This window comes from Xenopus tropicalis, chromosome 6, assembly GCF_000004195.4.
Source record: "Xenopus tropicalis strain Nigerian chromosome 6, UCB_Xtro_10.0, whole genome shotgun sequence".
Taxonomy (NCBI): Eukaryota; Metazoa; Chordata; class Amphibia; order Anura; family Pipidae; genus Xenopus; species Xenopus tropicalis.
Window position 1 is genome coordinate 27,941,170 of NC_030682.2, and position 12,579 is coordinate 27,953,748.

Sequence of the window (12,579 nt, forward strand, 5' to 3'; positions counted from 1 at the left end):
TATAATAGAAAGAGTGCTGAACACACAGAGACTTGATACAAAAGAAAAAGAGTTTTTATTGAAAAAATTCCAACCAGTGCTCTTCCTCAGGGACAAACAAAGGTTTGTATATATAGCAGTAACCCGTAGCAACCAATCAGCAGTTAGCATTTACAAGTCACCTGTTTAAAAGCAAACATCTTGTTGGTTGCTATGGGTGACTGCTCTTGGGCAAACATAGTGCTTTTTATTACATATGGGGGTTAGTCTCTTCTTTTCTCTTTCAGGACATTATGTTCCTTTCTTTGTTTCTGGTGAAGTTTATTCTGCTTCTGTCTCTGAGGGTTACTGTTATGAAACTGTTATATGGGGGTGTTCCCTTATGGGCTGGTGAGCTGTACTTTGATGGCAATTCCTGTAGAGACCCTTTCAATACATGCCCAAAGTGAGACTATCAGGATCTCCTTGATTATTATTATTATTATTATTATTATTATTATTACTACAGAGCCAGCTTGCCTTTGGCTTGAAGTTACCAGATCATGCATTTGTTAATTTGTAAATAAATGACACATCTCACTCACCAAAAGCTTTTCCAGAATAAGTAAAAGTAGAGTAACTGTATGAGGGAAACTTACAAGGTATGGTCCCTAAGAGGCCTGTGATTTTCTTCTCCAGGATGGATTGTGCTTCCTTTGCCAATGTCCCATAGGAATACAGTCTCTCTGCGCAGAGATGAATTTGGCTGAAACCACTGGCACATGCTTCCATTTTCAAAACTACAATATTCTGAAGCTGGGAAATGCAATAAATACATTTGAAAAATACATGAACACGTACTTTTGTATTCATAAATACATTTGCTAAAATGAGCAAGAACAAAAAGTATTTTTCAGGGATTTGGGGTAAAGAGCCCTTCATACAAATTGTGCTGGGTGCCATACTTAATCTGGATTAGTGATGACCAAATGTCTCGGCCAGGCATGAATTCACAGCAAAATTCTGTATTTCTCCATTGGTGAATTTTCTCGCAAATCTGTGGCAAACATTTGGCGCAAAAAAAATTTGCAGAGGAAAATGTTGCTGCAAAAAAACGCCCATTGACCTTAATGTATTTGGGTTGAGGAAAACCCCTATTGACTTTGATGCATTTGGAGTGAGTAACAAAATGTAATCGATTGACTTCAATGTGATTCGCAAATTTTTCACCATTTTGTAAATTTCTTAGCAGTCTTGCGAATTTTTCGGAGAAATGGGGCAGATTCGCTCATCACTAATCTGGATATCAGTTATATATTGAAAAATAAGAAATATGAGCAAATCAACAGGTCTATGGCAACTTTTGACAAAAATGTGTATCTTTAACTGCCCAGCTTTACAGGCATGCTACATTAACTGTTTGGAATCATTTCAGATAAATTTCACTTTCCTGTCTGACACACATTTTGGAATGAATCATTAGAAATTAGAAAAGAGTTTAATGTGAAAACTATATGTCTTCTACCAATCATCAAAAAGTACTGGAATTCAGATCCAGAGCAGAATACTAGAGTTGGAACATCCTTACTCTTTTCAGAATGCTGTCTATATACTGATGTACCATTCTTTATTTTAACCACACACAGTTCACACTATGGGGCACATTTTCTAAGCAATTTTGAGAAAAAGTCATTTTTTTTCTATTTTCAATATTTTTGAGATTTATAAATGGGTTTTTGCCAGTACTCAATTTCTTCGATATCGTTTCTCAAAAAATTCGAGTTTTTCTGAAATTTTCCCTGAAAAGTTTGAGTTTTTCAAAATAACTTCCGTAATTTGTAGTTTAGTAACGTTTTGTTAGGTTGTTTTTGGTGAAACTAAATTCGGCCGGTTTGATCTGTCGAGTTCCGCTTAGAATAGTAGAGGAATAGAATAGTCAGTGACAGCCTGTTCTTGACACATTTTTAAGTGGAAGTTAATCCCATCATTGTTTTCTATTTCACACATTTTGAACGGGAAATTAATCCTATTATTGTTTTCTATTTCACTCAGTTTTAAGTGAAGCTTAAACACATTATTGTTTTCCAATGCTCCTAAAATGGCCGCTGGAGCAATTCCTGTTTGGGAAAAATAAAAATGATTCATGGAAACAAACATTGGTATAAACTCGAATTTTTTGAGTTTTAACAATACTTTCGGCTCAAAAAATTGTGATTTTCGAACATAAACTCAAAGTTTTCGTATGACAGCATTTTTGTGACATTTTATAAATACAAAAAGGATTGAGTTTAATTCGAATTTATATGACTTTGAAGGCCACGAAAAAACAGATTTTAGTAAATCAGCCCCTAGGTGTATATTTGCTGATACATATTTTACGAGGAAGAGGGTCTATGATGGTCTTGACACTGAAACCTTCAGGAAAGACAGAAGCAAAACTACTGAGGATGATATATCATGCGCTGGAATGTTCCACTGCAGTTACCCAACAGAACTTTACAGACAGGCATCCTGTTCTTAGTATGCAATGCATGAAGCCACATTATGTTAGTGCTCAGAATTTCAGCAGTTACCCTATAAATTCCATATGTAACTTACCACATTTAGCTTCATCTGAGTTATCTGGACAGTCTGCCTTAAAATCGCATATCTTTATTATCGGAATGCATTGTCCCGTTGACCTGCAAACATATTCATTTGCTGAACAATTATGGCTAGGAAGTGTTGCCACGGTTGGGGTTTCTACAGGAGCAGGAGACCACGTAGGCAAAGTACCTAAAAATAAAGAACACAGTTGTATATTCTTTGCATGTCAGCACTGACAGATAATTTATGTGCAAGGAGAAAAAATACAATTGCTTTGTGTTTCTTGAATGTGAGGAATATAGGTCTCATATGCAGCTGCACATTCAGCTTAAATCAATTTCTTTTCTTGAAGTGGAATTAGTTTTACTTTCATAGAATCCAGTCAAAGATACATCAAAACTTCCTTGAAGATTCAATAGTGTCATAGATTCTTAAATATTAGAATCTTGGTATAATCTAGATTCATACCAAAATCTCTCTTAGGTTCAGTTTAAATCAGTTAAATAAAGGTAAAGTGATGGATAAACATACGAAATAAAAAGTCTGGAAAGTTGACTTTTTTTGTTCAAAAGGTTCCACCAGTTGGAGTCCATATACAGTATAGGTTATTATTTTAAAGGTAAAGATCACTTTCTACTTAACTTGTGCTACAATCTAGACCAGCGATCCCCAACCAGTTGCTCCCAGTGGCCTCAAATCAGGTGATTATTTTTGTATTCCTGATTGGAAGCATGTTTTGGTTGCATACAGGTGTACTGCCAAACAGAGCTTCCTGTAGGCTGCCAGTCCACACAAGGGCTACCAAATAGCCAATAACAGCCCTAATTGGTAACCCCAGGAACTTTTTTCATGCTTGTGTTGCTCCCCAACTCTTTTTAAATTTGAATGTGGCTCACAGGTATAAAAGGTTGGGGATCCCTGATCTAGACAATGACATTCTAAGGCATTTCTTTTATTTTTTAGTTGGGGTTCTATATTTTGGAATGCAGATTGCTGTTAGGTTGCTATGCATTGGTTTCAACAGATTTTAGGCATTTGTTTTTGAGTCAGAGTGGTCAATAAATAGGAGAAGGCAGAGAGGTAATTAATAAATATAAAATATGCAGTAAAAGCAAGAATCACATCCCTTTCAATAATAATTCTGAGGGCAGTTATGACATCTGCAATACCATTCCTTTAATATGTAGTCAATGTAGTTTATGGATGTCCACTTATGGCCCCATGCCACACAACTGACTTGTTGTCGGCTAAACTCCAGTAATATTTCTCGCTTTATATGAAAATAATTGCACTTGTATTGGGCTACAGAACATGAGACAATAATTACAACAGAACAGGAATTAAATATAAAATTCCAAAGAGGCTAAACAAGTTTTACTGGCAAAAAGCTCTAGCAGAATGGATCGGTTGGAATGTAAGAATGAAATGTTCTGTGCCTGGCTCCTGTGATAAGATCTGACTAACTGCACGGTGGTACATTTGTTTGAATGAGCCCAGCTTGCTGTTTTCCCAAAGTGAATAACTGTCTCTGGATATTTTGGAAACCCTTAACTTGCGCAAAAACAGTTGCTCTTTCCTAAAATATGCAATTTAGAGTTTAAGGTTAAATGATGTTGTTTCTGTTGGAGATTCATTACTAAGAAATGTGCTGCTTCGTACACAGTAATGATAGGTAGATATGCCAAATTATTACAGATCACACAATCAGTACATAGCTCCATGTGGTTTACACGGTTACCTTTCTGTATAACCCACTCATAATCTGTTATCTCCCCACAGGTTACAGGTTCAAATTTCCAACCTCTCCTTTGTCCTAAATAACCCAAAACCAAAATGCAATCCTGTTATTTATTATAGCGTGTCAATTCTTTGTGACTTTTCCCATGTCCCCTTATTATATTTTTCTTTGTGTATCAAAAACTGGTTTGTAAGCTCTGTAGAGCATTGAGCCATGAAATTCCAGTGTATGGTACTGAATAAAACTAATAGTCCTATGTCAGAAAAATATAGTTCTTTCATTATTTGTAGAACTGTCATGTACAAATGATCTCTCTCTACCCTGTTCCCATGTGATACCAAATACAGGTAATGGGATTTATTATACGGTAAGCTGTTATTAAAAAAAAATCACAAGTGCGACGTTCCTATTTGGTAATTGGTTTTGTACCCATAATAATAAAACAATACCTTGTAATTGGTGCTAAGTTGACTAGAATGAAACCATAATGATGGTTAAGCAATCCTTTTGTTTTAATATTTAAATAGTTGAAGGCATACTTCTCCAAAGTATAGGAAAGCCCTGGAGCTATAAGCGCAGGGGCAGCATAACAAGGGATTGGAATGACCAGCAGCCAGATTACACTGGTTTATGTTTAGAGATTGGCAGAATCAAGCCGTGATTGGGTAAGAAGCAATGAGTCAAGGCAGGGGAAAGCTGGGCTGGGGGTGGAGAAGGATAGGGATGTGATGTCACAAGAGAAGCAGTTCACTTCCTATCTTCTAAACAGGTAGAAACATCCCACCCCCCCCTCCCCTCTTTTTGCATATTTTGTAAAATGCCAGGAGATTCTCTTCTTTATGTTCTGATATTATTGAATGTGGATGTTTTCCTGTATGCACTGTTATATTGTGGTTTAGTCTAGGGCAGTGATCCCCAACCAGTGGCTCGTGAGCTACTGTACATGTTGCTCCCCAACCCTTGGATGTTGCTCCCAGTGGCCTCAAAGCAGTTGCTTATTTTTGGCTTGGAGGCAAGTTTTGGTTGCATAAAAACCAGATGTACTGCCAAACAGAGCCTCCTGTAGGCTGCCAGTCCATACAGGGGTTACCAAATAGTTAATAACAGTAATTATATGGCACCCCAGGAACATGTTTTATGCTTGTGTTGCTCCCCAAATCTTTTTACATTTGAATGGGGCTCATGGGTAAAAATGCTTGCGGATCCCTGCTATAAGCACAGCCACCTGCAGGCTGGCAGTCTATACAGGGCTACTAAACATCCAATCACAGCACTTACATGTATCTGCCAACACCCTGGAACGTTATGCTTGTGTGACTTCCCAATACTTTTTACATCTGAGTGTTGCTCATGGGCAAAGAGCAAGGCATTTTTGGGGAGGAAATCAATGGGCTCCCTATCCTGTCAGATGTGCTACAGCTCACTCAAATAACCAACTTCAGCACAAACAAAATCTAACAAAATAATTGACTCTGGCACTAATCCTGCATGTAGAGAGAGAGTTTATTTATTTTGTGAGCTTTAACGAATCTTCTAGTCACAGGGAGCCCCCCACCAAAGCATATATTAGAGCTAAATGTCAATCAAAATCTGACTTCATCTTCTGCATAAGAGAGAATGAAGAGAGACATATGCCGATAGGGGTCATTTTTTTATTAATTATACATAGAAATGTTTTTATTTTAGTGTAATAAAGCCTATATTAACAATTTTCACAATAGATTATATTTGTTTACATAATAGAGCTATCTCAGGCTTTTCCAGTTATAAGCAAATTATGTTGAACCAATCATATTAGAGAGAACTTTAGTTCTACAAATGTTTTTATTGTTCTGTATTGCATTTTTTAATTAAAACCATCACAGTACACCTACCTCTGTATAGAGAGCATCCTAAAAATGAAAGGTCGTCAATCCCAATGTCTCCAGTAAATCCATCACCAACAGTACCGACAATCATTAACTGGGTAGAGAAAAATAAGAAATGATGATTATTGTATTATTATTATGTCATAAAGAAATGATTTGCAAGCTTTCCCTGCTAGGTGTTCTAGTTTCCTGTATTGCTCTAATTAATACTTACAGTGAAGCAAATATGATCTCTAGTGGCAAATGATCTGCTAAAAAGAAAAGCTGGAACTTAAGCTATGATGAAAGTTAGAAACTCAGCCATGGCAAGGATACTACTTTATTAGAGAAAGGAATAAGACATAACCATACAATCACACCTGTGCATGAAAGCATAATGTGACTGTAACACTTTAAAAATGAGTTGAGTGCATTGAGTTCTAAAGCTATTCTACTTTTTAGGCATGAATACTAGACAAACCCATGTGAGCTTTAGGGATGCACTGAATCCACTAGCTCTCCTGTCTGCCTAGTCCTAGTTTGGGCCCTAGTCCCCTCACCATGCACTCATCTCTTACCTCCCCCTCTCCATCTCTGCATGTGTGTGCAGTCATTTGCCCCATGCTTGTGCTTGTGTTTATGTGTGAGTTATCACTGCAGCTATCAGTGAAGTCAAGAAAGAATATTTTTACTTTTACATCTTGAATAATACCTTTACAAACACTGGGCCTGTGCCCAGTCAAATTATGACCCGAGGGGGACCCTGCCAGATGGCACAAGCTTGTGTAAATTAAGAAACTTAAACCTACATAATTTATGTAACAAACACTCCACTGACCCACAGTAAACTGACTTATTAACACTAATTCATTGAACTATTTATATGACCTGTTTATTACAAGGTAATAGCAACTGTTTATATTGGGAGCTACTGTATTTACTGAACTACAGGAGTGTTTCCTTCATGAACTTTCCAGCAGTGTGCATGACTAGTTACTGGGTTCTCCATTATTGTGCTAAAATGTGGTTACAAGGCATTTTCCTTAGACATATATTGTAGCTGCTTATATGTCCTACTGAGTCCCCTATAGTTTCTGGGCCCCCCAGTAGTTGCAAGTTATGCCTACATGCCAAGAAGGGCGGGAAGGGAAGGCATGCTGTGCAAAAAAATCACATATTACCAGGCAATGAATTATGTGAGGTCTGCAATGGTGTAACAGAATACCGTCAAATTGCGCAATTGGGCAGTGTAAAATAAAACAGCTTGATAAATTCTCCAGTTATTTTACACTGATGTTTACACTGTTATTCTAGCATTAATCATTTTTCACAGTATGAGCCAGGCCAGATCACCCAACATTAATGCCCAACCTCACTAATGCTCTTGTGTTTCAACAACTAATGGAAAAGATTAAATGCTTTTTAAGATAATTTGATAAAATTACCCTTGATTTCAGATTGAGAAGTTTTGACAGGTACAGTATAGGGGCATATTTATTATATTGTGTAAGCCAGCATTACCAGTGATGTTGCCTATAACAACCAATCAGCAATTAGAAGTCACCTACAAATTAGAAAACAAAAGCACAGGTCTGATTGGTTGGTATGGGCAACATCACTGGGGATTTTGGTTTGCACACTATAATAAATAAATAATTATTATTATTAAGGAGCATATTTATCATGTAGTGTAAAAAATGGCGACAAAATTTGCCACACGTCACCAGGCTTCGCCGTGTAAGAAACCTCATAAACAAAACATCATTTTTTACAAATTTTTTCTTCTGTCAGTTCTTACATAAAATAACAATGTAACATCTGGCGTTCAGGCAGCAAAACTCTTCATTTATCTTACACAGCTCTTTATACCGTTTTTTCATCGCATTTAGTTTTACACAGCATAATAAATAGGCCCCTAAATGTGTGAATCCTTTTGGAAATATACGTATATATGTACTCTAGAATACTGTTATTAACATATGCATGTGCTGCAGCTCATTTGTATTTGTCACCATATATTCTTATTGTAAGGTCATCCCAAATGTCCATTTTGAGTTTTGTTCTCCCCGCAGATTTGTTCTGCTACATGCTGACAGATTATGCCTGGAAGGCAGAATGAAGAATAATTGTACGTATCAAAAATGTCTGATTCAGTAAGGATAGTAAACATCAGGAGCAGATAGGATGCTAAAAACACTATTTCACTGCAGAAAAGAGTCACTTACAAGAAGGCTCTTTTCACAGTTCTGCGACATTTAACTCGTCTCCAAGTCTAGCAGAAGGGTCAATTTCTCATCTACTCTTTGCAATGTATTTTTGCCACTTGGTAAGCTTTGTAATTGGATTTCAAAGGTAGAACTGTATTGACCGTCATCAAATGGATTGCCATTTCAAACAAATGTATGTTAATCTAAAACGTCCTCTAGGGGTTGCTGATACCATGAAGCTCATTTTACATCTCATTTATAATTTGAATTAGGACAAATCGTGCTTTCGAAGAAATGTGCATTGTCTGACCGTCCTATCAGTTTGATTCCCCATTTTCAGTAATCATAGCTATAAGGAAATCATTCAGAGTGGCATGAAATCATCAAAAGCTTAACGATCGTTTCTCTCTACCTTCCATTCTGAAGTGCCAGCAATCTATTAAGTCCCTCTCCTCTGATGGAACAAGTTAGAAACTGAATATGCCACAATATCAATGCCATATAGTAGGACATTATTAAATGTGCTATAAGGTTTATGAAAAATACCATTAAGAACATTTTTCTAAAATTAAAAGTGAATAACATAACAGGGATGTATTCCATATACAGTATGGCTGCCCTGCACTTTTTATATAAATGATCTGATTTGTTGCAGAGGAAGCAGCAATGGTGGGTCCTTCAGGGCTGTTGGGCCTCCTTTGGATAGCAGATACCAGAGAACTAGCATACAAGGGTTCTAAACGGTGATAAACAATGGTAAATCCTGCACACAAGTTTATACAAAATAAGACCTACCTGCCAAGAAATATTTTACTTGTGGGTATTGGTTACATAGAAACAAAACTATAAATGAATTTTCACTTTTTGTGAAATCTGAGCGAGGACTTCTGATATTCCAGAAGGAAAGCCCAGTGTAACTCCTTGGCCGTCCCAGTAAAGGTTAATATTATATTCTCAGATAAATGCTATCGTTATAATTATTATTCTTTGTGTATATAGAGCCAATATATTCCATAGCACTTTAAATAAATTATACATCATTCACATAAGACCCTGCCCCAGTGGATCTATGTCCCTATCACATCACACACAGTAGAGGCACTTTTATCAGGAGCCATTTAACCTGCCTGTCTGTTTCTGGAACAAATAATTCACCATACTCCAGGTCACGTGCAGCATTTTCCATTGCTGCAGTTCACCAGAATTTTCATATTCTCTGTGCAAGACTATTCTCAGCATCTGTAATTTACCTATGAAATCAAGTTCTCCTACCATCCAAGTGATGTTTACTCTAAATCTTTAATTTATTATAAATAGTCCATAACTTATTTCTAGCTTTAAAGAGGATACTATACACCTGTAATCATCTATGTTCTTGTATATAATAGTTTGAACTGCAACATTTAAGTAAACCGAATGTCTGTACTCTCACCACTTATCCATAGTTAATAGGACACATTTTATTACCTTGACATGACATAGTTAAGTTGCATTAAAAAAAGTCCATCAAGATCAACCCTTCCAAGTGAACCCAGTACACACAAACTTATACCACAGGAACACACTATAACCAACAAGAGCTGCAGGATCACCACTAGGTGGCGCATGCACACAAGGAACTTAAGGTCTGGAGAATAATGTAAATAGAATCAAGATGGTGTCTGAAACCTGAGAGCAAGGTGGATATTCTTTGGCTCTTACATTTTGGAGATTTCAGGGGAAATAAGGTAGCATTTAGCAAAAGGCAGGGGTGGACTGCTATTAGACAAATTGCAGGTGTGGGGACTTTCCTTATTCTTTAAAGACTGGAGCCCAAACTGCACTGCATACTCAAGGTGAGGCCTTACCAGGGACCTATAAAGGGGCAACATTATATTTTCATCCCTTGAGTCAAAGACAGCACTTTATTTGCTTTAGTAGCCACAGAATGACACTGCCTGGAATTAGACAACTTGTTATCTACAAAAACCCCTAGATCCTTCTCAATTAAGGAAACCCCCAACACTCTACCAGTTAGTGTATAACTCGCTATTATATTAAAGTGAAATTATGAGCACAAATGCCTTTTTTCCCACAATGCATCTTTTTTTTTTTTTTTTTTTGCTGGGTACAGCTATAATGGAAGTTTAAGGAGTGCATCTAGGTCTGTATGTACTCAATAAAGATCCGCTATTCTCACTTTCCTGTATAACTTCCATATGTTCCATGTAGATTAAACCATACAAAACCTCTCACACTGCTACATCTCTTATATAGTAAGCCTACCAACATGGTCATAGTTGAAGATATCTATATCCAGATATGTATCTATACTTACCTGAAATGGTTGGTTACTGTCGATGTAGAGTGTCTTTTTTAGCCATCGGTTTCCCTTATTTCCAAATGCTTGCCACAGTAGTATTCCCCTAGTATTCCTCATGATTCTTTTGTAAACTGCCAGTGAATAAATTTGCTTCCCAAACATGTGGTAATAGAAGCGGAAAATACAGGTTTTATTTCCGTTATTAACAGGGGCATCTATTTCCGGACTCAGCAGAACAGCTTGATTCTGGTAAACTTGAGGTTCTGAACTTTCAATGTAGAGGTAATGTCCCTTTGCTGTGCCATAGGTATGATCTTTCATCGGCCCTGTATCAAGCGTTGGAGTTGGACCTTGATATCTTGTCCAGTCAAAATCATCATCCGAATCTTGCACCCAGTTGCACAGGTCTGATTCCAAGCTACATTGTAATTCAGAATCTGATATAAATAAAACATTATTATTTGTTTTATGGGACATACACAGAATGCAAATGCCCTGTGTACTTCTTTATAAATAAAAGTCAATTATTCACGGTCAGGGCAGGTTCCCTTTTGGCCAGCTAGAGATGGGTAAGAAGGCTTGTTATGATTGCAATAATTTGCTTAGAACTCAGCTGTGTTACCTCTTGAAATAGGTTAATTGGCCTTAACTGCTTCTGGCCTGGGCCATTCTGCCAAATTGTTTTTTTTTCTTAAAAAGTATTGTAGAGTATTCTTGAGATTTTTTAATAATTTGTTCATCTATGCAAACATTCTGCCTCCTGAATGGCTAATTACCTAACATCTATGGCAAAACCCATTATGGGAAAATTTGCCAACAATTGCCAGGCTTCACTGGGTCAAAACCAGTATAAAATTGGCATAATTTTTTAATGTATTTTTTTCTTCCCCCTGAACTTACGTAAAATAACTGCGTAAGGCTGATGCCACACCAGGCGTAGGGCTGATTTTTTCGGCAAGCGGAAAAACGCTTGCCGAAAATTCAGCCCTACGCCTGCTACTTGTGCCTGCACCCGAATGAATGGGATACGCTCGGGTGCAGGCACATGTAGCCGATATACGCACGAAAACGCGAGAGAATGCAAAGTCTCGCGTTTTCGTGCGTATATCGGCTACATGTGCCTGCACCCGAGCGTATCCCATTCATTCGGGTGCAGGCACAAGTAGCAGGCGTAGGGCTGAATTTTCGGCAAGCGTTTTTCCGCTTGCCGAAAAAATCAGCCCTACGCCTGGTGTGGCATCAGCCTAAGGCTGATGCCACACGTGGCGTTTTTACGCTGCGTATTTTCTAATTCTCTCGGCGGCTGAAAAACGCCTGATATCATCATCCATAGAAATAACTTGAAAAGACGCGAAGCAAACCACACAAAGCGTAAATACGCTAGAAAACGCCTTAGCACGGATTTTTCAAGCGTAGGCTGAAATACGCCAGTACTTGCAAAGCAAGCTATTCCTATGTATACGCAAAGGCAGCTGCCAGACCTAGCAGAAATACGCAGCGTTTTTTGCTATTTCACACAATTAGCACCATGGCAACGGGATTTGCTTACGTCACCAGTTCTAGGCTGAAAAACGCCATGTGTGGCTTGTGCGGCGTTTTTAGGCTGAGAAAAAACGCAGCGTAAAAACGCCACGTGTGGCATCAGCCTAAAATCTGGCATTTGGAAGGCAATTTTCTCCATTTATTTTACACTGCTTTTACATTAGTTTTACACAGCATAATAAATATGGATAAATGGATGATGAGATATCCCCTAAGATCCAGGATTAAATAACAAATCCTATTTTTCCTTACTCCATGTCAATATACAGCCTAAAAAGATCAGATCTACAAGGCATATCAAAGGCTACCATTCGCTGGTAGTAGACATCACAGCACCACCAAAAGTTTCAAAAGCCTTTATTGGAAGTTCATGGCTTAGATCTCTGGCAAGGCTACCGT

The 12,579-nt window shown here is 37.6% G+C and overlaps 1 protein-coding gene across 1 annotated transcript in view; it reads right to left on the minus strand.

Moving 5' to 3' along the window:
* malrd1 (MAM and LDL receptor class A domain containing 1) overlaps positions 1–12,579 on the minus strand; it is a 229,223-nt gene that overhangs the window by 138,236 nt on the left and 78,408 nt on the right. Inside the window, 4 exon segments of the mRNA NM_001310114.1 lie at positions 618–774; positions 2,557–2,733; positions 6,157–6,244; positions 10,654–11,075. Of these exon segments, the coding sequence (NP_001297043.1) occupies positions 618–774; positions 2,557–2,733; positions 6,157–6,244; positions 10,654–11,075 (844 nt within the window).